Source organism: Periophthalmus magnuspinnatus, chromosome 6 (genome assembly GCF_009829125.3).
Source record: "Periophthalmus magnuspinnatus isolate fPerMag1 chromosome 6, fPerMag1.2.pri, whole genome shotgun sequence".
Taxonomy (NCBI): domain Eukaryota; kingdom Metazoa; phylum Chordata; class Actinopteri; order Gobiiformes; family Gobiidae; genus Periophthalmus; species Periophthalmus magnuspinnatus.
Window position 1 is genome coordinate 10432371 of NC_047131.1, and position 23252 is coordinate 10455622.

A 23252-nucleotide genomic window follows, 5' to 3' on the forward strand; every position below is an offset into this window, starting at 1 on the left:
TGACGACAAAGTTCCGATGAATTCATTCGTAATTATTAGGCATTTTAAAATCAAAATGTTTAAATAAGACTTACACTTTAGAGATCTAGAGTTTAATTATTCGTCTGTTCTCATACTTCAAAATAATCAGTTTTATTTATTTCTAAAGGGAAATGATTTTGGACAAACAGACAAATCAATGTAAACTACATTTACCAGCATCAGTGTTAAAAATACAATAACTGTGAGAACGTACCCCCAGTGAAAACAACACAATATTAATACTTTGCAACTGATGTCATCAACATTCTCTGGGGGTGTGAAGCTAACTAGAGGCACTGCTCTGTCTGAAGCTCTGTAACTTAAGTTAGGTTAATCTGTGTTTTGTTTTAACATAAACTGACCATAAAGAGCAGACTTAGTTTATAAATAACATTACAGTCACAAGCTAGCTAGCATTAGCCATCAGTTTTTCAGTCACTCAAGGTGTAAGCTGTGCAAAGAGGCCCCTGAGACAATCCAGCACATAACTGCAGGGTGTAAGATGTTGCAGGGAAAGCAAACATAGAGCGGCATAACCAAGTGGAGCCATAGTGTACAGAAACATCTGTGCACAGTACAGACTGGAAACCCCGAGGTCAAGGTGAGAAACAACTCCAAAGGTAGTGGAGAATGATCAAGCCAAGATCCTGTGGGACTTCCAGGTTGGAAAAAGGATAAGACTACCTGCAGAGGATGAGATCTTTTTTGTCTCCCTCTCTCTCTCTTTCTCTCTCTCTTTCTCTCTCAGAGACCATCATGAAGCTCACTGAGAGAAGAACAAGGGTTTGAGGTCCACAGCGCAAAGGGAGGAGACTCTGAGAATTTGAATATGAGATATAAAAAACATATTTAGTTATTTCGCTTTCTTTTCTTCACTACATAATTCCACATATCTTTCTTCATATATTTGACATCTTCTGTGTGTATAAAATATAGGAAGTAGTCAACATAAAAAGAAAAACACAATGCTGGAGAGAACGTGTCCAGATGTCTGACTGGTGTTCATAGAGCCATGATTTATGGTGAAGTGAGTGAAGGGACTTACACAATATGAACAGTTTTATTTTAACTGTCATTCTGTTCATACTCTGTCTGTGTATGTTTGAGCGGAAAAGAATGAAAAAACAAGACTGTCAAGTTGAAGTTTAATGCCATAATGTGTTGCCTGGGATTCACAGTACACACGTCAATACTTGTGTATACCTGTGATTGACAGGTGGATTAGCCAATCAGGGACATGCATGGTCCATCCATATCAGATAAAAAATATCACAGGCTGAGAAACATGGATTTATGCAGAATCACTGAAAGAAGAACTAAACTGTTCATCGGAGGTGAGAGAAATGTGATTTTATTTGTAAATATTTGGTGATCAATGAGATCACTGAAATAAAGATTCCATTGGATGATCACATTTGACCAGGCTTGCTATTAACCTGTATAAAACAGATATGAGTCTGGACTTGCCAGGTGGATTGTGGGACATTCCAGGTAAAGCCTCTGCTGACCCTCTCATGGATTTGACTTAAGCTTTTATCTCTCAACCCTCAGGCTTCTTTTTAAAACGATCATGACTATAAAAAAAAAATAAAAAAAATTGGAGCAGTTTTTTCCCAATTTTATTTTTTTATTTACAAACATAGAAAATACAGACTGCATTTGAACATTTCAGAAAAGCACCTTTAAAAACACTTGGCTTCACTTTTGTCTGACACGATTCATTAGGCTCATCAGCTCCACAGTTCCACTCATCGCTTTGACCAGGTTTAAGTTTAAAGCAGTTTTTGTGACTTTGGTTCAGATTAAAATAAAAAAGGCACATTTGGTGAAAAAAAATAAAATACAAAATTAATACAGTGAATCTGACAAACATTCGTCTTTTCACCGTTTCAACTCTGGAGATTACAGTATTTCATATATTTAATACAAGACAATAAGACACATCCCGAAATACATTACATGTTTATTTTTACTTGTCCAATTTTTAAAAGAAAATTTCAAATAAATAAAAAAAAAAAAAAAAAAAAGTCTTTCTGAATCCCTCCACCGCAACATTCCGAGCAGCTCCACACGAGACCCATTTAAAGAAGTCCTAGGTGGAAATAATGCTTTTCTCAAATCCAAAACATTTGTTTGAACAGAATCAAAGCTTCATTTTGAGATTAACATTTTTAAACCATATTTGAGCTCAGGAGTGAAAAAGAACAAGCGTGACGTCACAAACACAAGACCAGAACATATCAAATTTAAGCTCCAAAATATCAACACAATATAAAGGAACATTTTGTGTAAGACCACCTCATGTCTGTATTTGAGTCCAAGAAGTTTCAGTCTCTGAGGCACAGACGGGTGCACACAGACAGATAAAATGGAGCTCAGGCTTTAAAATGTAGTTTTAAGTCACTTTAAGGACAGATTTATAAAAGTAGTTTGACTTTACAAACATCTTATGACAGAAAAGGTGCAGTTCCTTTTAGATCTTAGACGGGTGCACGCGGACTTTTTAAACCGATTTCTATGGAATCATTTCATTTGCTTGGTCCAGTATCATTTGCACCTGTCTGTTAACCTGTTTAACACATGACAGACAGGATAATTGGTTGTGGGTTTGAGTCCTAGGCTGACTCCGCTCATTCATCCCTCACAGATGTTGGACAGGTGCAGACAGGTAGAGATGTGTGGGGTTCCATTCTAGTCGGCCTTGAGGCTGGCCCCTGTTCTTTCATTCCTCAGCTTGGACAGGTACAGATGGGTGCAGACGGGTGAGTTGGTTGTAGGTTAGATTCTAGTTCCTCTTGATGCTGGCTTCATTCTTTCATTACTCAGGTTGGACAGGGATGTGTGCGGGATGTGTATATGCAGTACCAAGTAGAAGTAATAGAAGGCAATGGTGGAGGGAGGGGTAACTGGTTTTCTAGTAGTAAAACTAGCTGTTGTACAGGCTTTGCAGTATGTGTGTGTGTACTGTAGTAGTATTGTTTCCATGACAGCGTGGGGGAAGTAGCCGTTGGTTTGGCTCTGCAGTCCCACTGTAGTGACCTCTGCCTGGACGTAGCGGTCAGGAGTGGGTTTGTCCAGTGTGGGCTTCCTGATGCGCGTCATTTTAGTTGCCACAAAGTCGGCCTTGAGGCTGGCCCCTGTTCTTTCATTCCTCAGCTTGGACAGGTAGAGACAGGTACAGATGGGTGCAGACGGGTGAGTTGGTTGTAGGTTAGATTCTAGTTCTTCTTGATGCTGGCTTCATTCTTTCATTACTCAGGTTGGACAGGTGGAGACAGGTTCAGACAGGTGAGTTGGTTGCGGGTTCGATTCTAGTCGGTCTTGAAGCTGGCTCCGTTCTGTTTCTGCTCTCTCTGCTTCCGTCTCTGGAGGTACCCAGTCCTCTGCAGGCGGTTCATCCTTGCGCCCAGAAAAATCACAATGGAGGTGGGCACAAGTTTAGTGGTCACCCAGCCCTGGAACAAACAAAAACAAACAAATAAACACACACACCACAACAAGAGGGGGAGGAGCACCTCTGGCTGGGAAGTGAAACTGTTATAGCAGCAACATGCATTTGATTTGCACTAGTACTATTATATGTAGAAGTAGTAGTAGCAGTATGTGTGCGGGATGTGTATATGCAGTACCAAGTAGAAGTAATAGAAGGCAATGGTGGAGGGAGGGGTAACTGGTTTTCTAGTAGTAAAACTAGCTGTTGTACAGGCTTTGCAGTATGTGTGTGTGTACTGTAGTAGTATTGTTACCATGACTGCGTGGGGGAAGTAGCCGTTGGTTTGGCTCTGCAGTCCCACTGTAGTGACCTCTGCCTGGACGTAGCGGTCAGGAGTGGGTTTGTCCAGTGTGGGCTTCCTGATGCGCGTCATTTTAGTCGCCACAAAGAACGGGAGCACACTCTACAAACAGACACATTTAAACACAAAGAGAGAAAGTTCAAAAGGGAACAGGCTCTACCATAGAAAGAGAAAGAGTCCAAAAGGGAGCACTCCCCTACAGAGAGCCCAAAACGCTTGATACGTTTTGTCGTGTGAAGGCGCCCATTTTTGTGCAACATTTGACTGAAAGTTTCTTGCCAAAGGACACAGTATCCAAGACCTTTCAATAAATATTATGATTCATAATAATAATTACAATAATAATGTATAACTCCATGTTATAATTATAATCATTATCATCATTATTATTATTATTATTAAACGTTAAGCGCTTTGAGCCTTGAAGGTGGAAAAGCGCCTTACATCAGGGAACCACTCACTTATTCACACATCAGTGTACACAGACACTGGGGTCTGGGAGAGGGGTTAAGCGTCTTGCCCAAGGACACAAAGGCCACATTCATCTATGGGAGCTGGACCCGCAGGTTGGTCAGTGGATCTCTACCAAGGTTTATGTCAAGAGTGGGATTTGAAGCACCAGTTCACAAAGTGGACAAACACTACCAACTGAGCCAAATCTGCCCTTGGTTGGACTGATAGAAGTAAGACATTCACACTAAGCAATGTGAGCGAAGTCTTTTACCCAAGGACACAACAGGTTTTGCCACTGACGCCCCCCTGTGGTCCCAATCAGAGTATTGAGACAAGGTTTGGCCGAGTTCAAAACTAGATTTAAAGTCTTCAATTTGTTAATGGGTAAAATACTAAATACATTTTGAAGACTGGAAAAAGACCAACCAAAATGGACAAATAAAAAAACAAAAAACGGAGCCTTATAGTTAACATTTATGTGGGTTTTATTCACTCAAACTGTAAAACTTGCGTTCTGAACAAAAACACTGTTCTAAAAATAACCTCTTTGTTCTAACTTTAACCTGTCCTTCTGCTTTGGGGCACACGAGGGCGCCACAGACCACCACATTACACTACTGCAGCTAAAACAAGTGCAGACTACTTAATGTGTCCATAAGCAAGACACTTCATATATGAACGTGTGAGTGGTGGTTTTATTCTGGATCATGTTCCATTAGAAGAAATATGAAAACAATTATACTTTTTTTTCCCCTTCTTTGACAATGCTGAATCCAATTTATCCATTTACACCAGCATCACAAATTCAATTTCAATTCTAAGGAATAAACTCTGTTCTGTTACTAACTGATACCAAAACTAGTACTGAAACTAGATCCTCATTTTTGGCAGGTATCGATACTATAAAAGTCACATTGTCAGAAATGACCCTTTCCTGAATATCTAGTTTGAGCTAGTATAAAGACCAGAGGTTCCATAGTGGTCCATGGGCGTATACTATACAGGTATAAAAGACAATAGAATGATTTTTCACATGAAATGGTAGTAAAGAAAGAGAAAGACCTGCTCGTCTCCACAGAGATGTTACCGCTTTGTCTCAATTTTAATAAAGTTTATTTCCATACTGTGAAATTATCAAGGCAAGTGATATGGAGAGATGAGCCTACACATGGTAAGAAGTCAGGCGTTGAAACCCCTCTATGAGCTATAAAACACCTGAACTGAAATGATGCAAAGCAGATGCGTTTAATGCCCTACTGTGGAACATTCCAAAGAAATAAGTTCTTCATGGAGAGAAGCAGCAGACCATCCACCACAGTTCCATAGTGGACCTTTAAATAACAAGTAACAAACCTGTACGATGATGCCCTGGCGTCTGTACTCCTCCTGCAGTCCACGAGAGAAGAAGTCCACAAACGCCTGAGACAAAAACAAGCAGAATAGAGACAGTTTTAAAACACAAAAGGCTTTCAACGGGGAGGAGGGCCTTAGCTCTGAGCTTATGTGGGTTTGGACAACAATTCTGAGCTCATACGGGTTTGGGCCTCATCTGGAGTGGCGTTCGTACCTTTGTGGCGGAGTAAACTGTGAGCAAGGGCACAGGGTACATCCCGCTGGCTGAGGAGATGTTCAGAATGACGCCTTTGGACCTAAACACAAAAGAAATTAGTTTAAATGATGTAAAAACAAAACACAGAGTTAGAAACACACTCAAACGTCCCTTGACGGGTCAGAGCGGGCTTGTCCCCTCTCAGATCTATGCTTTATTGCACAAAAAACATGCATATTTACAATTTATGTTTTGGGCTGTACTGTTCCGCATTTTTTTTTAAATGTTTACAAGCACAAAGTAGCATAAGCTGCAGCTCAAGGACACGTTGAGAACAGGTTTTACACTAGAAACAATAAAACATTAACGCTTTAGTCGAGTTTATTTTGTGGCTGTAATGTTTCACAGTGGGGCTTAAAACTGTCAATAACAAAGCCATAAATTGTAGGTTTGATTTCCAGTCTAAGAGGGGCTTTTGTGAGTGGAGTTTGCATTGGTGGGTTTCAGATCGTTTTCCATCTAAAACTATGACATCATCTACAGAGTTTATCCTCGCAGATGATGTCATCAACATTCTCTGTGGGTGTGATGCCAACTGTAGGCACTGCTCTGTCTGAAGCTCTGTTAAGACTTTAGGGTCAGGTTTTGTTCAAATAAAGCTCAGATTAAAGACCTGACAACTCCAACAGGTGAGCCAATTTGTGCTGTTAAACAAGTCCCTCTCATAACATTACAGTCTCAAGCTAGCATTAGCAAACAGTTTTTCAGTTAGTCCCTCTCACCTTTTTGTCAAACTCATAAACAGGACCATGAAAACTCAGATTGATCACAGGCTCCTGAAAATGTGCTCTTTAAATCACTAAGTTTTTTCCCCTTTAGTTTTCAGACTCCTAAATCCTATTAGCCTGTGTTCTCTGTGTGCAATGTGTCTCCATGGCAACTGCTGAACATTCCACCATAGAGACCCATGTAGAACCTCTCCAGCGTGATGTCACTGCAGAGTATCAATAGAAGGGTTGAGACTGCAGCGTTTCAGATGACACAGGGTCATAAAATACCGGTCGTCTGTTTAACATTTTCCCCAAAATTGGCTCAAATTTGGCTCAAACTCTTTTCTGCTGGCTCTTGGGTTTGTGTCTCTGGTCTCGCACAGAGCTGGATCGTGATGGTCTAAAAATAGATTTCATTTAAAAAAAAATTTCCGGGAGATTCCTCGGTGCTGAGGCCGAGGCTGGTCTCCATGGAAACGTCTGCATCACACGGCCCACCATGTGCAGCGCTCCCATTGGTCTGTACTGTGATGGAGGGGGAGGGACCACCACAGGAAGGAGCCAATCAGACGAGAACGCACAGCAGCAGTTTGAGATAGACGTTGACAGGCACAAAAGAGCCAGACTAGGACTAAACCAGGACTATCAGTAATTTTTTGTACATTTTGAAAATCTATAATTTGACCCAAAATGACTTTCAGATAATAAATATTACACAGACTGACCAGATTCAAACCCTCAACCTTCCAGTTCCTTTAGAGTCAGGATCACCTCCCTCCATTCACAACTGTACCTGCAGAAACACCCCCCCCCCCCATTTACAAGCACCACTGAGCATACAGGAGAAGGGAGAGAGAAGTGTCTTGCTCAGGGACACAAGGTAAGGTAAGATAAGGTAAACTTGTCCCTGTAGGAAAATGCGTCCTCTGCATTTGACCCATCCTTCAGTGTCTCTCGGTTACACCTGTTAAGAGCAGTGGGACTCAGACAGGGAGAACATGCAATCTCCACCCAGAAAGGCCCAGGAGTCAAACCAGGGACCTTTTGGCTGTGAGGTCAGTGTGATATGCAGCCACTATGCTGATAAAATGAGGGTTGCTGGTTCAATTTCTGCTCCCTCCATTTCACAGAGTCATAAAATCCTTCATAGGCACTTTAAATGCTCCCTCAGGTTTAAGCAACTCATTTTACTAAAATAAATTTTACTCAAAAAAGATTTTTGGTTTCAAATTTCACTCTTGTTGGAATTCATCGCACTTGGGAATTCCACTGTTACCTAGCAACTATGTAGTACCCTGGTACTGCATAGTTGTAGTACTTTCTAATGTCAGAGATTATGATCTGATGAATAAAAATATAAGAACACCTTTAATTTCTCTATTCAAAGAATTTAAATTACAGACCTGTTGACCATCCGAGGCAGGACGAGACGTGTCATCTGAAAAACACACAACCAATTTCACATGTTTGTTTAAAATCAGAACAGACGCTTTGGTTGATCCCTGTACTCTGCTGGCAGCAATAACAAAATATACTAAACACACAGATGTGTGGAGGTTGATGGTTCAATGCCTGATCATTGGCCTTACGCCCTCTAAGGGAGGTGCTGTATGAGGTGTCTAGTGTAAAAAGCCTCACCTGACAGACAGAGGTCATGTTCACGTTGATCATGTTTGTGATGAACTGGAAAAAAAAAAAGAAAACTAATCATTTCAGTTTTAAAATATCAAAACAGATTAAGAACATTCCCTTTGATCCTGTAGCACGAGTTGCCAAGTATTTTTGTCAGTCACTCGCACAGACAGTGTGAGTGACAATGACAACACTCAGGGGTCAGAGCTGGAGTCAAACCAGCGGCCTCCTGGTCTGTGGGCAGACACTTTACAAATAAAATAAGCAACATTTTTTGAAGCACTCACATTGTCGAGGTTGGGGATGTGCAGGTAGTACTCAGGATACGGGTACGACACGCCAACATTATTCACTGAACAAAGACAAAAACTTTAGTCAAAAATTGAATAGACAAATGTCATGTGTACTGTCCAAACATCAAAGTCTGGCTTCAGTTACACTCACTGCAGACACTCATCCCTACATTTAAAGCTTCACTATGTCACTTTCCTGGTTGGAGGAGAGCCATCTTCTTGCCTTTATGCAGATCTACTGCCTACTTGCCTGAAATGTTTCACAGTATTGCATTAATAGTACCCATCTTGCATTAATCCAATCATCTATGGTGTAATGAAAAACACACTGCCTCTCCACAGATCTGACCTGTAACTCTGCTTGGGAACGTCCTTTAAGTGTCTCTCCTTTAAGATAGATTACTTTAATGCCATACTGTGGAATATCCCATGTAAAACAATAACATCTCCTTGGATACAAGCAGGTGGCAGGCCCTGTCATTTGTGGTGAGAGATAAAAGACAGTGGTCCTCCGCCGTGTTTATGTGAGCTGCTTTTGAATTAAACCGTGCTCGCTACAAAATATTTATGTCGATAAAATGAACTTATTTGATATCTGAAGGAGCGCTGCGAGAAACACACACATTCATTTTGTTTGGCCCAGTTTTGTCTTTCCAGTGCAGTGCCATGGCCAAGGAGGGGGCAGCAGAGCCGTGTGGCCAGGAGGTGGCAGCAGAGACACAGAACTCCACTTGTTATTGTCTCTAAACTTTTAAACTGATCAGAACATTTTGTACTTTTCACTTTGGTCCCAGTGACGAGGGTTTGAGCTCCTCTGGATCATACAAACACACACACAAACACAGAGCCACACTCTGAGCTGAAATGTGTTTAAGACACATCAGCAGTGACATCAAAACGACACACACCAACTGCATAGTTTAAAAAGGTGCACTTCACAGGTTTTGTGTCCATGGTTACAAAATTTGTTTCGCAAAGAATGTTCCACAGTGCGTCATTAAATCCATCTAGGCATTTTAACTGCTCAAAAATATCTGGAAAAACAAGTCAACAGTGTCACTTCTCCACAGATCTGAACTATAAGTTGGTCTAGAGTGTCATCGTGGAGATAAAGATGATATCTCAGACCCCAGATGTTTGTCCCGGCGTATTCTTTATGGTTCATGTGAATCTGCTATCGAGTTATATAGGCCCAGCCCTCCATCTGCAATTATGACATCATTGTGACATCGTCCTTAACTCACCCAGGACTCCGATCTCCAGCCCCGAAAGTCCCTCCTCGATTGTGCCATAAATGTCTGCTTTTCCAAAGTCCACAGCGATGGTCTTTGTCTCCACTTTGTACTGCTCCTCTGAAAAACAACACACCGTCAGAATATTGCAAACTAAATACTACGTGCACGTACTGCTCCTCTGGGAACAGCATACTGTCAGAATACTGTATACCAAGTCCTACATACTAAAGACTGCACAGTAATACATATACTGCTCCTCTGGAAACAAAAGCCATTATGTCAAAATAATACAATAAAATGGAGTAATACTGCATTCTAAATACTGGGATATTTTGTATTTATTTAACTGTTTTCTTACCGAGTAACTTGGCGACGTCGTCCAGTTTGTCCTGAGAGCGGCTGATCAGCATCAGAGCAAAACCTCGACGAGCCAACTGAAAAAAAAAGACGACACTCTTCAGGTCACTGACGGAACCAAAAACAACTCATGAAACTAAACTCCTCAGATGGTTTCAGATGAACACAGGCTTTAATGTAATGCTTTAAGCTGTAAGAGGGCTCCTCACCTCTTCAGCGTAGGACTTCCCGATTCCATCTGTCGCACCAGTAACAACTGAAACACAAGAAGCCACAAATCAGAAATTAGTCAGATTGTTGCATTTAAACTGTCCAAATGTTTTTTTCTGAATGACTGAGCTGAGGAGGAGCAGGGACTCGAACATGGAGACTTCTTTAAACTGTACTTTTCAGAACTGAACTCAAAATAATGTGAGGAAAATGAGACTGGGGGTTTGAGTCTTTGGGGGAGATGTGTTGAGCTTCAAAAGACTCAAACCCCCCAACCCTGAGCGAGTCTACAGCCAAAACATCTCAGAACATCTGGTGTAAAGACTGGATGTGTTTTTTTTCATGGCCGATGCAGTGCTTATATTTTAAAAGGTGATAAGGACGGAAGATCTGGATTGTTTTCCTCAAATGATGCAATTTAAATTCATTACAAACTCACACAAAGCTCTTTAACCACACACCTTTAATAGCTGGAGTCACCTTCTCACCAAAATGTTCAAATGAAGCTTGTGGATGAATGTAAACTGTAAACCTTCAGGCCAGAGGACAAACACTCAACCCAGAGACCTAGAGCTGGACCCACAGTGGCTCAGTGGTAAAGCATTCATCCATAAACCCAAAGGTCAGTGTCAGTATGTTCTGGTTGAAGCTGGAATTGAACCTCTGTTATTGGACCATCACATTCATAAATGGGCAAAAGTATGGAGGGGTCAACATGAAAAAACCATCACCAGCTAAAATCTATGGTCCATCTTTATCTTCAGTCCCATGTTTTAAAAAGAAGAAGGATTTAAACCAGAGCATTCTGCACCAAACCACGAACGGGTTTAAACTCCAGCATCTGTACAGATATATATATATTTTTTAAATTAAGTAGACAGAGAGGAGGAGGAGGAGCAGTATGATGAAGAGCGATGACGTGTTTGAGGGAAACTGGGGCCGAGTTAAAAATAGCTCTGACCAAAAACTGCAGCAGCAACGGACACAGACAGAAACTGAATGTGTGATCCACAGTCTCCATGGCGACGACTCTACAGACACGACGACGACACAGACACGACGACAACAACACAATTCCACAGACGAGAACTCAAAATCAAATGCGACACAAACAACCAACACGGTTAGCAGCTTTTATGTAGAATAAGAGCCCATGGAGAGACGGGGAGGGCATCCGACACACAGGGACATTTCAGAACATGTTCTGTGTAAAACCCTGTAGTTTAGATCTGTACAAATAAGACCCCATGGAAACACAGGGAGGGCATCTGACACACACACACACGGAAGGCAGCCGACTCATTCCGATTTCATTCACACATGTTTAACACAGTTCTCTCAGACTGAAAACACTTTCCACCTTGTGATGCCACATGGTAAAACAGAAAGTGCTCCACTTTGTTTTTAAACTCCACACACCCTCACTTGAATCATTTGGATAATTTCAGCTCTGGAATTGCCAATCTTCACTGAACTAAAAGGTAAAAAAGTGGCTGGAAACTGCCGCTTCATGACATCAAAAAGGTACAATAGAGCATTTTGAACTTTGGAGATGTAGACAGACTAATAACTTTAATTGCTTTATTAAAGTAATACTAATAATTATGCAAACATGTCTAAATGAAAAAAACAACTCCAGGTATGTTTTGGAGGATTTAATAGCATTACAACATGGTGTAAAGCTCACAAGAGTCAGAGAAAAGTTGGTGCAAGTTCCTAATACTACACAAAACTGTCACAGAACACTCAGACTTTCAGAGTGACTCCTTCGAGGAAGAACTGACCTGCCTGGACCACATTCCAGAGGAGCGTTAAGCCAACAGAATATGCTACACAACACGGCAACATAACAGGGACAAAGCATTCCTCCAGCGTCACACAGAGATGTTCATGTGTTCTGGCATGTTTTGCGTCACATACAGGTTACTCAAACTCTAGAACTCTATAACTATTTTGAACTCAGGTAAACAGGGCACTCGTCTGTGTGGAGTTTGCACGTTCTCCTTGTTTCTGGTTAAGTACCCTCTGGGTGCTGTCACAATACTAAAATTTCAAACTTGTATCAAAAATCAGATACTAAAACTAGTACAGAAACTAGATACTCATTTTTGGCAGGTATCGATACTGAAAAAGTCCCATTGACAGAAATGAACCTTTCCTGAACATCTTTAGAATGATTTTGAGCTGTATCAGAACTAGTATAAGACACAGACTAGTATACGCCCATGGACCACTCTGGAACCTACTGGACACTGAGGGACACAGTTACACAGATATAAGGCCACATGGGAATAGAAAAGAAAGTAAACCATTTAATGTTGAAAAAAAAAAAAAAAAAAAAATCACTGTATATCATCAAACTAAAGTGTTCAGCTTTCTATTCCTTAGGGTCTCCTGCTGTTTCTGTCATGATATAATTTTTCAAACTTCATTTCAATACTGAGACGTGAGAATCTGCACTTGACATGTTTCTATGGAATAGTTCATGTCACATTCTCGTTTGTGTTATGTTAATATGTACATTGTATCTCCATGGTAACTGGAATATTCTGCCATAGACATCTATGTAGAACACCCCCCACTGTGGGCAGACTTGAATTTGTTGTTGTCGACTCCGTTTCCTGACACTCATTTCTATCGTGGGGGATTATTTCATATCAATATCTGCAAAAACTGAGAACCTCTTACTCATTTTTGTTCGATATTTGACGTCCCTGGATCAGTCTGGTATTCAGCGGTACGTGACGAGACGCTCAAAAATCTGATTTTATCAAAGGTGTCCTGAGAGGTTCAGGTGCAGCTCTGGAATGTGGAGAATGCACTCGGTACAGTCACAGAGTACAGTGACCTTTGACCTAAAGGAGCAAATGCACAGCAGTTTGATCCATGTCAGGACAGGTCTGAGCTCTAGGGGATCTGAACTCAATGTCTCGTTGAAGTATTAAGACAAAAAAAAAATCCCTGGACCCAAAGTTTGACCTCCGTTTTAAAAAGACGTTGAGCTACATCAGACACAGAACAAAACTGACAAGACCACAAGGTCTTGTTTTCTGTTGAAAATTTGTGTATGTTTAAAAAAAAAAAAAAAAAAAGGCAAGAGACCGATTCTAGTACCACAATGATGCTAAAACTGCTTGAGGTTTTTATTTTTTATGAATAAAAAACGTGATTCCTCCGTTTCCATTTTTCATAAACCTTCAGTTTTGTCCAATCACATGGCAGGATTATTCAAACGCCACGCTCTGGTCCAATCGGAGCGCAGCATTCTGGGGTGCTGGTTATGTAACAAACGTGCCCCTCTGTGTTTAGGTCCAGGTTAAAAATAGAATAGCTCCACTGAGCGTGCTCACAACCACACGTTAAGATACATTTATTTATAGAGCCAATGAGAAGACGACAGCAGCTGCTTCTGAATCAGACCAGAATAAACTAGAGTAAGGCAGAAGAAATAGGGACCAACAACACAACAACACTGGTTAAAGAGTTTAAATCTGCCCTATAGTTATAATGATCCATGTGTGTTGTAGATTATAATTTATACATTTTAAATCATTAATAAAAGAAACGGCTCCGCTGACTTCTGCGTTAGCTCCCGCTGGGCACTGCAGTTTTTGGACGTCACTGTCACGGACAAATCACCGCATGCTGTCGGTGGCCCCTGTGGGACATTACACTAGCGAGACACCCATTTCCCCCCCCATTTGTAGCAAAATTGTTGCATGATGATGCTGAATCCTACCTGTATCACCAATTAAGAAAATAAAACTGGAGAAGGAGGTGTGTACGCCACAATGGGCATGTCCCGGTGGAGGTGAAAACGGGGGTAGATCGGTAAAAATTGAGTTTTGAAAAATAACAGATTAAAAGATTACTCAGACAAATCACTCTAAATACAACTTCAGAGGCTCAATGAGAAGAAACGACTAGAAGATGATTATAAGATCTGAAGAACAGTTTAAAGAACAGATCTGAATTAAAAGACCTATAATGAAACTGGTTTCTGCAGCTTTTGAGCTTCATGTTTTTGTGTCTATTTTACAAAGAGACTTTAGAAATACTGCCGGATTGGGGCTGTCAAAACATGGAAAATCGGACGCTAATTTGAGACTAAAACTGGTATAGAAACTAGATACTCATTTGCGTAGGTATCAATGCTAAAAATACTACTAAAATGAAAATAAAAGTCACATTGACAGGACAAACTGGATCTTTCCTGAACAATTTTAGAATTATCTTGAGCTGTAGCAGTTTAACAAACAAAAAACAGCTCTGACCGTAATGTAAAGTTTGAGGAGCTCTCCATGGTCCTGAAATGCTCACATTTTGAAACTCATTCTGCAAATTATTCCCATTCAGAACCCAAGGAACTCGCCACTTCTTACTGACTGATGTTATATTGAGAAATATCCTAAAGAAAAAAAAAAAAAAAAACCCCAAATGTTTTAATTTTGCAACTGAATATTACATCACAACAAGAGTGAGTATATAAAAAGTCTATTTACCTGTCCCTCATCTGCGTTAGTGGTTTCACATCACAACATTTGGGCCAATAATCTCTGACCACACATCCCCCTTTCATTTTCTATGGGACACTCAAACTCTCGTACCAGATGTAGTGAAGTTTACAAAGGCACAAGAGTCACCAGGTTCAACATTTGAGCTAAAAATACTTTGGGTATTTGTGGATTTTGTTTAAATCTCCAGCATTCCCTTGCTCTCCTCCTCCTCATTCTATAAAAAGCGCTGGATTTCTGAACAGAGATATGAATTATGAACGTTTGTGTAAAAATAGTGTCACGTGAGCAGAGAACGTGTCGGAGCCAAACTAAAAACAGAATAGGGATATTTTTAGACCTGCACTAGGAATAGAACCCTCAACCTCACGTGGCTCAGAGAATGAGGTACAGAACGAGGTGGAGGAAGAGGAAGAGATGATGAATGAACAAGAACAAGGAAAAAAGTGAAAATTCAGTCAGATTTGAAGGTGAATGGATTTTAAAAAACAGGAGCATTTCTGGATTACCACTTTATGATGTCATAAGGTGGAATTGCACAATTATTGAAACATTTGTGAATGAAACAAAACAATCCCAGGAGGATGGGAGGGCATCTGACACACACGGATACAGGAGGATGGGAGGGCATCTGGCTGTTGTTAATAACTTTCGGGGGATTCCTTTCAACAAAGATTATCTCGTCTCTGTCCTCCTCCTCCCCTCTCCCCCTCTACTGACGCACGGAGTGCTGTGATTGGCTCGTGCGTGCTGCTCGGAGCTCTGATTGGTCGCTGGCCTTGGTGCAGATGTGCCATGTGTATGAGGATTACCCAGAACCCCCTGTGCTGCAGCGGCGACACGTGTGAGAGCGCGTGCACGCCCCCGCGCTCAGCACAGGGGGGGGGGGGGGCGAGCAGGAGGGGGAGGGGGCAGGAGAGAGGGGGGCAGACAGCAGGGGGCGCTCTGGGGCCAGGCTCATTCACAAACTCGCTTCTTCTCTCAATGACAAACTGGTTTGGTGTTTTTGTGAATCGCTGCTGCAGACTGATTCAAACGAGATTTCACAGATGAGCCGTGAGATGACCCTCAGGAGCAGAGGACACTTTTTTAAAAGGGTAAAAACTGGAGCCTTGAATGTAATGTGCATCAGACTAAAATGACACTTAATATCAGAGACCAGGTTTTCAGTTCCAATAGCAATACCGATACTAGCCATATACCAGATATTCATGGCGTAGGAATGGAGAATGACCTTTTCCTTCAAAAAACGCAGTACACTTAGTTACAGAACACTACTGGGTCAGTTTTGTTTATCTCCAGTAATGACAGAACAGCTTCATCTAAAAAATAAAAATCAAAAACAACAACAAACACATTGAGACTGCCTGTGAATCGTCTCATTACATCAAACTAAAGGCCTCACCGGGATATCAGCTCAACAGATCTCAGGAAATATGATATTCGATAGCATCAGTGCATCCTGAATTCTGGTAACATCAATACCAGACGAAACTTTTATTCACACGAGGATCTCGTTTCAGCTGGTATTACTTTTTAATGATCAGAGGCGCCATGTTTTTGTTGAAATCTGCCCCGAGGCTTTGATATGAGACAGACTGAAATCTGAACTTTAAACTAATCCAAGACTCCTCCCCCTTTCTGTCGCTCACTGTGCAGAGTCTCTCCATCTATCCATCCCTCTATCCATCTCTTGACTTTGTTACTGAATAAACTTCACAACACAAACAAATGTTGAAAGTGAAATGTGCAAAACTCTAAGACGTCAGTTCATGAAGCGGCTCCTAAAAATAAGACTAAACATAACCAACTCCTCCTCCTGCTGCTGCTCTTCATCTTCTTTCTCTGACCCTCCTCCCTCTCACATCCTCTCCTCTTATACAACAGTGTTTTCTGAATTAAACCATCAGAGCTTCATTCACTGAACATTATACAACAGCGTGCAGCGAGAGAAAGGGGAGGGGCCAGAGGGGGAGGAGCCTGATACGTCATTGGCTGCTCACACAGTCAGGTTCAACATTAGAAACTAAAGGGAGCCTTAAGACCTCAATAAATCCACCATCTCCTGTCACATTTGCCTTGGATCTTTCTGGTTTGTTCAGAGAGGACACGCAAACTTCACCCAGACACGGGGAGAACATGCAACATCCATACAGACATGGGGAGAACATGCAAACACTAGTCCCATTAGACATTTTGCACGAGGATTACAAATACAAATATACAGGGTCAAAGTTCAAGGTGTGTCTCAGTGTGATAAACAAATGTGGACTTTTCTGACAACAGGAGGAAGATGAGGAGGAAAAGGAAGAAAAGAAACAGAAGCCATGGGGGGTGCTCTCGCTGAGCCCAGGACACTGCAGAGACTTTAGAGAAAAACAGGATCTGCTCAGGAATACACAAAGACGCCAATACAGTACAACACTACAGCTGACTACTGCAGACAACCACAGTACAACTACAACACTACTGCAGACAACCACAGTACAGCAGACTACTACAACAGCACAACTACTTCAGTACATGCAGCTTCATAAGCAGATTTGTTCACAGATCTATACTGCCACAGCCAAGGTCAATATAAAAAATTATGTCATAAACAACAGATGAGGCAAAGAACCAGATTGGCCAGTTCTTTACAGAAGCTGAAATCAGGTTAAAGGTCACAGATGAATCCAGAAAAAGGTCACTGGTATCACAGGAGTCACTGGGGTCGCAAGGACTATAGAGAAGCACTCATTTTCTTTAATCTGCTAATCCATAATGGGGACAGATATTTCAGTTTAAATTTACAGCGGCACACTACAGCATATGCTTTTCTACTTTGTCAAAAATGTTCCACAAAATGGCATTTAACATCTCCATGGAGACAAGCAGGGAAAGCCCCCAGTAGACGCGTCTTCACACTTTTTGAAGAACATCATATCGCTACAGAGAAATACTGCGATAAACGATAATACTGAAACTATTTCATGCCTCTGACAAGAACACAAGACAATCCCAGTGAAACATTTTAAACAGTCGGCTCATTTAACAGATAACAGAATGACAAAGTAATCAGTCACAGAAGTGACTCATCCCCCCACAGATCTCTCTCCCCCCTTCCCTCTCCACGTTTAATGAAGAGATTATGGCTTTAAAGGGAGTTTCGTCTCTTTCTGCCTCATAAAAGACAGGATTCTGGAGGAGCAGGTTGTTCTAGAGCTTGAGGAGCGCCGCAGCTGTGGAGAGGCGAGGCACAAGTGGCACCATCCCACGTGGAACCAAAACTGGAAAAACCTGAAAGTCTGGGGCCAGTTTACAAGGATCTGCTGTGAAGAATGAAGGGAACACTCGGCTTTTGTGGAGGAGGAGCCGGTGTTCCTCTACTGGATTTAACTCAAGGGGAGGGCATCTAACACACCACAACATCTGCAGATTAACTAGGTGCATTTGGCCTGTCCCCATCTTAGTCCAACACTACAGGGATACAGGAGGATGGGATGGCATCTGACACACAGGGATATACAATAGGAGGGCATCTGACACAAATTTTGGGGAAACTTGGGATTAGTCAGAAAGTAGAATGTAGAAGAGGATTATGTGAACAATGGAATGGAATGGAACACAAGCAGAGACAGTAGAGGAAGGAGAGGGGGGGGGAGAAAGAAAGAGAGGGAGGTGAACAGGAGAGTTCTGGGAGTTTTGGGGAGTGGCAAAACTCTGGATTAAGAATGATTCAACCAGAGAAATGGAAAATCTGACTCTAGAAACTCATCCAGGTCCTCCTCCCCCTGTATACCTGTGTGTTATGGGCTCGACACACGGGGAGCGACGTCGCTCGCTCTCCATTTATTTCCAATGGTCCCTGTGCGGCACTGCGAAAATCGCTCGTCCCTCACCTCCGCTACAAGCGAAAGTCGTGCACGTGAAAAACTAATGAAAGTTGAAAAATGTTCTACTTTTATCGCTGTCGCCTGCACAACAGCCAATCAGCGAGAGCTTGATTGAGGAGCCAATGCACTGTCCACTTCAGAAACATCATGGAGGAGAAAATTAGACTCACGGTGTCGGATTTCCCAATTCTTTTTGACATATCTCAAAGAGACTACCGAGATATATCAAAAAAAACAGCTGCCTGTGAACTCGTTGGTGCCAGGGTGAATATGAGTGGTAAGTTAACATGCGCAAATTTGTTAATTCAGATAAATTTATGGAGGCTAATAACCAAATGTATTAAAGACTGATTCAACATTTAACAGAATTAGGAATAGGGTGGACCCAGGATCGCTTTTTTTTTAAAGTTTTGTAGAGTGCAACCAATTGTAATATTTTAGTCAAATGAAGCAAAACTTTACGAGATTTCATTTTAGCGTCTTTTTCCCCCCCCCATCTACCGCTATTAACCTCAAAATTCCCTCCAAATAAACAGCCAATCAGACGTGTAGGAGGCTCGCGATCTGCTCTGGAACAGAGCGCGACGTGACAAGCTGCCGCTAGTTGCTGCAGTTTGTCGCTGCCCGTGTGTTCGATTTTCAAGCCCATGCGATGAGTGTCGCTGCACACTGTCGTTAGTCGCTCCCCGTGTGTGAGCCCATCAGCTGCCCTCCCGTCCTCTATCCCTGTAGTGTTAGACTGAGATGGTGGCAAATATCTCTAGTTAAACTGCAGATGTTGTGGTGTGTCAGATGCCCTCTCAGAAGTTGTGGTGTGGTTGGAGAATGCAGCCTGTCACTGATAGAAAATCTCAGGAAAAAATTGGATTGGTGGATTTGAATTATTTGACACCAGAGAATGACACAAAATGCCGACTCTGCTCCGTTTGGGGAGGGGCAAACCAGATTGAGACGCAGCGGTGGCAGTGCGTAATACGCGCGTGCACTCCGGATTTGGGTCAAGTTTTGGGAGCCTCCACGTGGAAGGACAGCAGCCGGTCAGGAGCAGGTCTCTAAACGCACGCGTAACGGAAGCGACAGGCGCGCGCACATAAGACCACTGTGCCAAACGTGAGTCACGCCTCGTCCAAAGGCGCACCATTCGGAACCAAGAGATCCAAAACATGACTGCGCATGCTCATAAAACTAGAGCATCACCTCGTTTTCAGTTTCATTCATAAATCCTGCTCTGAATGAACGAGGACGCACATCTGATGCAAAAGTGAATCATTTCGACAAACTCGCTGGCTTTGTTTACATGCACAGAAAAATCTGATTATAATCAGATTTCTAGTCCATTAAGATTTAAATGGCATAAACTCCAAAATCTAATGCAACTATGAAAAGCAAAGGGACCCCATTCAGAGAAGAACACATGCAATTTCAATAATTACAACTCCAGAAGTCTGTTCATAGTCAGGTTTTGAGCGCGCCCATGTAACCAGCCTGTGTTTGCAGATTCACATTATCAAATCAACTCTGAATATTGTGATGGAACAAAATATTAACGCGTATTCAGCAAAAATGATCTCGATTTTGCCGATGTAAACCCCCCCCCCCCCAAAAAAAAAAAAACAACAATTTCAAAACGTGAATTATATGATATATATATGAATATGATATAGATTTCTGTGTCCCCATCACTTTAGTTTAAACTGTGTGCGTCAAATAAAACAGTGACGTTAATAAGCTTTCATCGCTCGGAGTTAGTCAGATTGTTGGTAAAAGTGACTTGAACAAACTGGACTGCTGTGCGTCTGAAAAGTGCGTCATGACCATACGTTTGGCGCAGAAGTGAGTCATGGCACAAGCGCAGAAGACACGCACTGGAAGAAAAGTCTAACCCCAGAAACGAGAAAGTGAATTCAATGTAAAGCAGCGACAGTGGGTCCTGTCACTGCGTGACACTCGCGTAACACGTACAGCAAATATGTGACAACATAAGTACCTGCATTCTTTACTTCAGTCTCATGTCCTCGCCTCTAACACATGACACAGTGCGTTACCTTCAAATCTACCCACGGTACCCACGGGGGGAGGACACAGGAGAGGACAAAAGGGGGAGACACAGGAGGGAAAGATGCTCAGACGTGCGCACTCAACCCAAAGAGTGGTGAGTCACTATTCCGACGCAGGGCCGAATCTGGGTCTGAGCTTTAGACCACTGCGTTTTGACGGTTAGGAAATGCACCAAAGACGCACTAAAGACGCAGTCATCAGGGCAATGCACACAAAGCGGCAAAGTGGCGCATTTGGGAAGAAATTTGGTTTAATTAAACAATCTCGCCATTTGTGCGCAGTGGGGGGCATTTAGAGAAACTCATCACAAGTAAAATCTTTAATCTGCGCCATTTCTAGGATTAGTTACAGTCAAATGTGAGAATTCAAAGTCATAACACGCAAGTCTCCATCCCCCCCACAGTGATTACAAAACACCAGCCAAACGCACTTCTATCTGCACGTCTGTGGAAAAACGGACTATCCAAATATGGGACATATTGGGGATAAAACTCCATTTTCTTGTAGAATTCAAACATTAGACCGGCGGAACGCGGGATCCGTCTTTATGTCCAGCCCAGCGCCTGTTCTGGAGGAAAGGAGCGTCTCAATGAGAGTTACGCAACACTGACCCACTCCCCGCAGCTCCACATCCGCGTGTGGAGCCTCGAAACCTGATAACAGTCTGCGACAGCCCGGCCTCTCTCCGGGCCAGGCTAACCCGCTGATCCTAGACAAACCAACTCGGGACAGAAGCCTTGAACAGGGTCAGACACAGCCACACACCCGGGCAATGTGACCCACCAACACCTGCCTCCAGACCGAGTTTGGAGGCACTAAAGCCGGGTAAAAACTCGGTCACCCACGCTGCATTCGCCCTCCCGGAGCTCACCCGTCTGTCTACAGAGTGTCACCTAACCATGAGCACAAAAACTGGAAAAAAAAAGTAGTCCAAAACCTAGTCTAACTCTGGTCCTACCCTGACACACTCACAAGAGACTAGTGCCCATGCAAACACGACCCAGAACTCGGTCCAAACCAGATCCAAAGCCTCAATTCGGACCCCCACACATGCCCCCTGTCACCCCGGGTCCCGTGCCCTGTCCCCGGGCGTAAGCAGCTCAAACCCCGCTGTGTGTTGGAGGTCCACTCACCGGCCCATTTCCCGAGGCGCGGAGTCAGCAGGCTCCCGTTGCCCAAGACCCAGATGCGGAACCCGGACAGGAGTCTGTACAGCAGCCACAGCAGAACGCACGCCACGGTGCACGCGCCCACCCAGAACAGGGGTTCGTGCGCTTCTTGCATAGCGTCCCGGAAAGCGTGCGTCCAACTCATGTCTACGGAGAGCGCGTGCGAGGAGAGCGACAGTAGGCGCGGGAGCACACGGGTTTGGGTCTGGTTCCGCCGCGCTCCGCTTTATAAAGACCAGCCTGGCTCTCTGCTCTGATTAGCAGCCGCTAACGTCACTCATGGGCTGCCGGTGGAAAAGGATGGGACTTAAAGGAAAAGCGAAGTGCTGATTGGCTGGGAGCAGAACAGGTTTTGTGGGTTTCGCTGCGGTTACGAAACTCCAGACAAACCGCCCGCTCCACTTTATGAATGAAACCGTGCGCTCATTGGCCAGGAATGTGCGCCCGCCCCCTGCTCCCTACTGATTGGCCGATTGAGCTATCATTCACGGCCTGATGAGTCACTCTGTGCCGTCACCAGAGACATCACTGCACTGCCCACATCAGAACTAAACCAGGACTAAACCAAGGCTAAACCAGGTCTAAACCAAGACTAAACCAAGTCTAAACCAGATCTAAACCAACTCTCTAAACCGGGACTAAGCCAGGACTAAACCAAGTCTAAACCAGGTCTAAATCAGGTCTAAACCAGGTCTAAACAGGACTAAACCAGGACTAAACCAGGTCTAAACCAGGACTAAACCAGGTATAAACCGGGACTAAATCAGGTATAAACCAGGACTAAACCAGGTTTAAACCAGGTGTAAACCACAATTAATCCTGGACTAAACAGGTCTAAACTAGGACAAAAAAACAGTACTAAACCAAGGCTTAAATCAGGACCAAACCAGGACCATCCTTCCGTATCTATGGGTTAAACCTGCATTTGACCCATCCTTCAGTCTCTTTGGGTTAAACCTGTCTGGGGCAGTGTGACCCATCTCCAGACCTTGGTCTAGTTTTCGTCAGGACCTAAGCAGGATGATTTGACCTGCTATGCATTTTGATGAGTGCAGTATATATATAACCACAATTCCAATGAAGTTGGGGTGCTGTGTAAAACCTACAAAAAAATACAGAATACAATGCAAATCCTGTTCTACCTATATTAAACTGAAAAAAACTACAAAGACATGATATTTAATGTTCAAACTGATAAACTTTATTATTTTTATGCAAATATTCATTCATTTTCAATTTGATGTCTGCAACATGTTCCAATAAAGCTGGGACAGGGGAAACAAAAGAATGGGAAAGTTGAGGAGTGTTTAAAATACATCTGT

At 42.7% G+C, this 23252-nt stretch overlaps 1 protein-coding gene across 1 annotated transcript; it reads right to left on the minus strand.

Annotated features, from left to right (window-relative positions):
* Nucleotides 1-1623: 1623 nt before the first annotated feature.
* hsd17b12a (hydroxysteroid (17-beta) dehydrogenase 12a) lies at nucleotides 1624-22211 on the minus strand. Its single transcript, XM_033968078.2, has 11 exons — nucleotides 21895-22211; nucleotides 10314-10360; nucleotides 10106-10181; nucleotides 9757-9864; nucleotides 8507-8571; nucleotides 8226-8270; nucleotides 7991-8025; nucleotides 5836-5917; nucleotides 5622-5687; nucleotides 3768-3917; nucleotides 1624-3476 (listed from the first exon to the last, which is right to left on the minus strand). The coding sequence occupies exons 1-11, from the start codon at nucleotides 22073-22075 to the stop codon at nucleotides 3333-3335; spliced, it is 999 nt and encodes a 332-aa protein (XP_033823969.1). The 5' UTR covers nucleotides 22076-22211; the 3' UTR covers nucleotides 1624-3332.
* Between the last annotated feature and the right edge of the window lie 1041 nt (nucleotides 22212-23252).

Bases quoted from the DNA above. Each gene is read 5' to 3' on its own strand.
- hsd17b12a (XM_033968078.2), bottom strand. From the start codon at position 22,075: ATGAGTTGGACGCACGCTTTCCGGGACGCTATGCAAGAAGCGCACGAA. The intron at 8,572-9,756 runs GTGAGTTAAGGA...GTCTTTGTTCAG, and splicing joins GCTGGAGATCGGAGTCCTGG to TGAATAATGTTGGCGTGTCG. The intron at 8,026-8,225 runs GTGAGGCTTTTT...TGTGTTTTTCAG, and splicing joins ACATGACCTCTGTCTGTCAG to ATGACACGTCTCGTCCTGCC.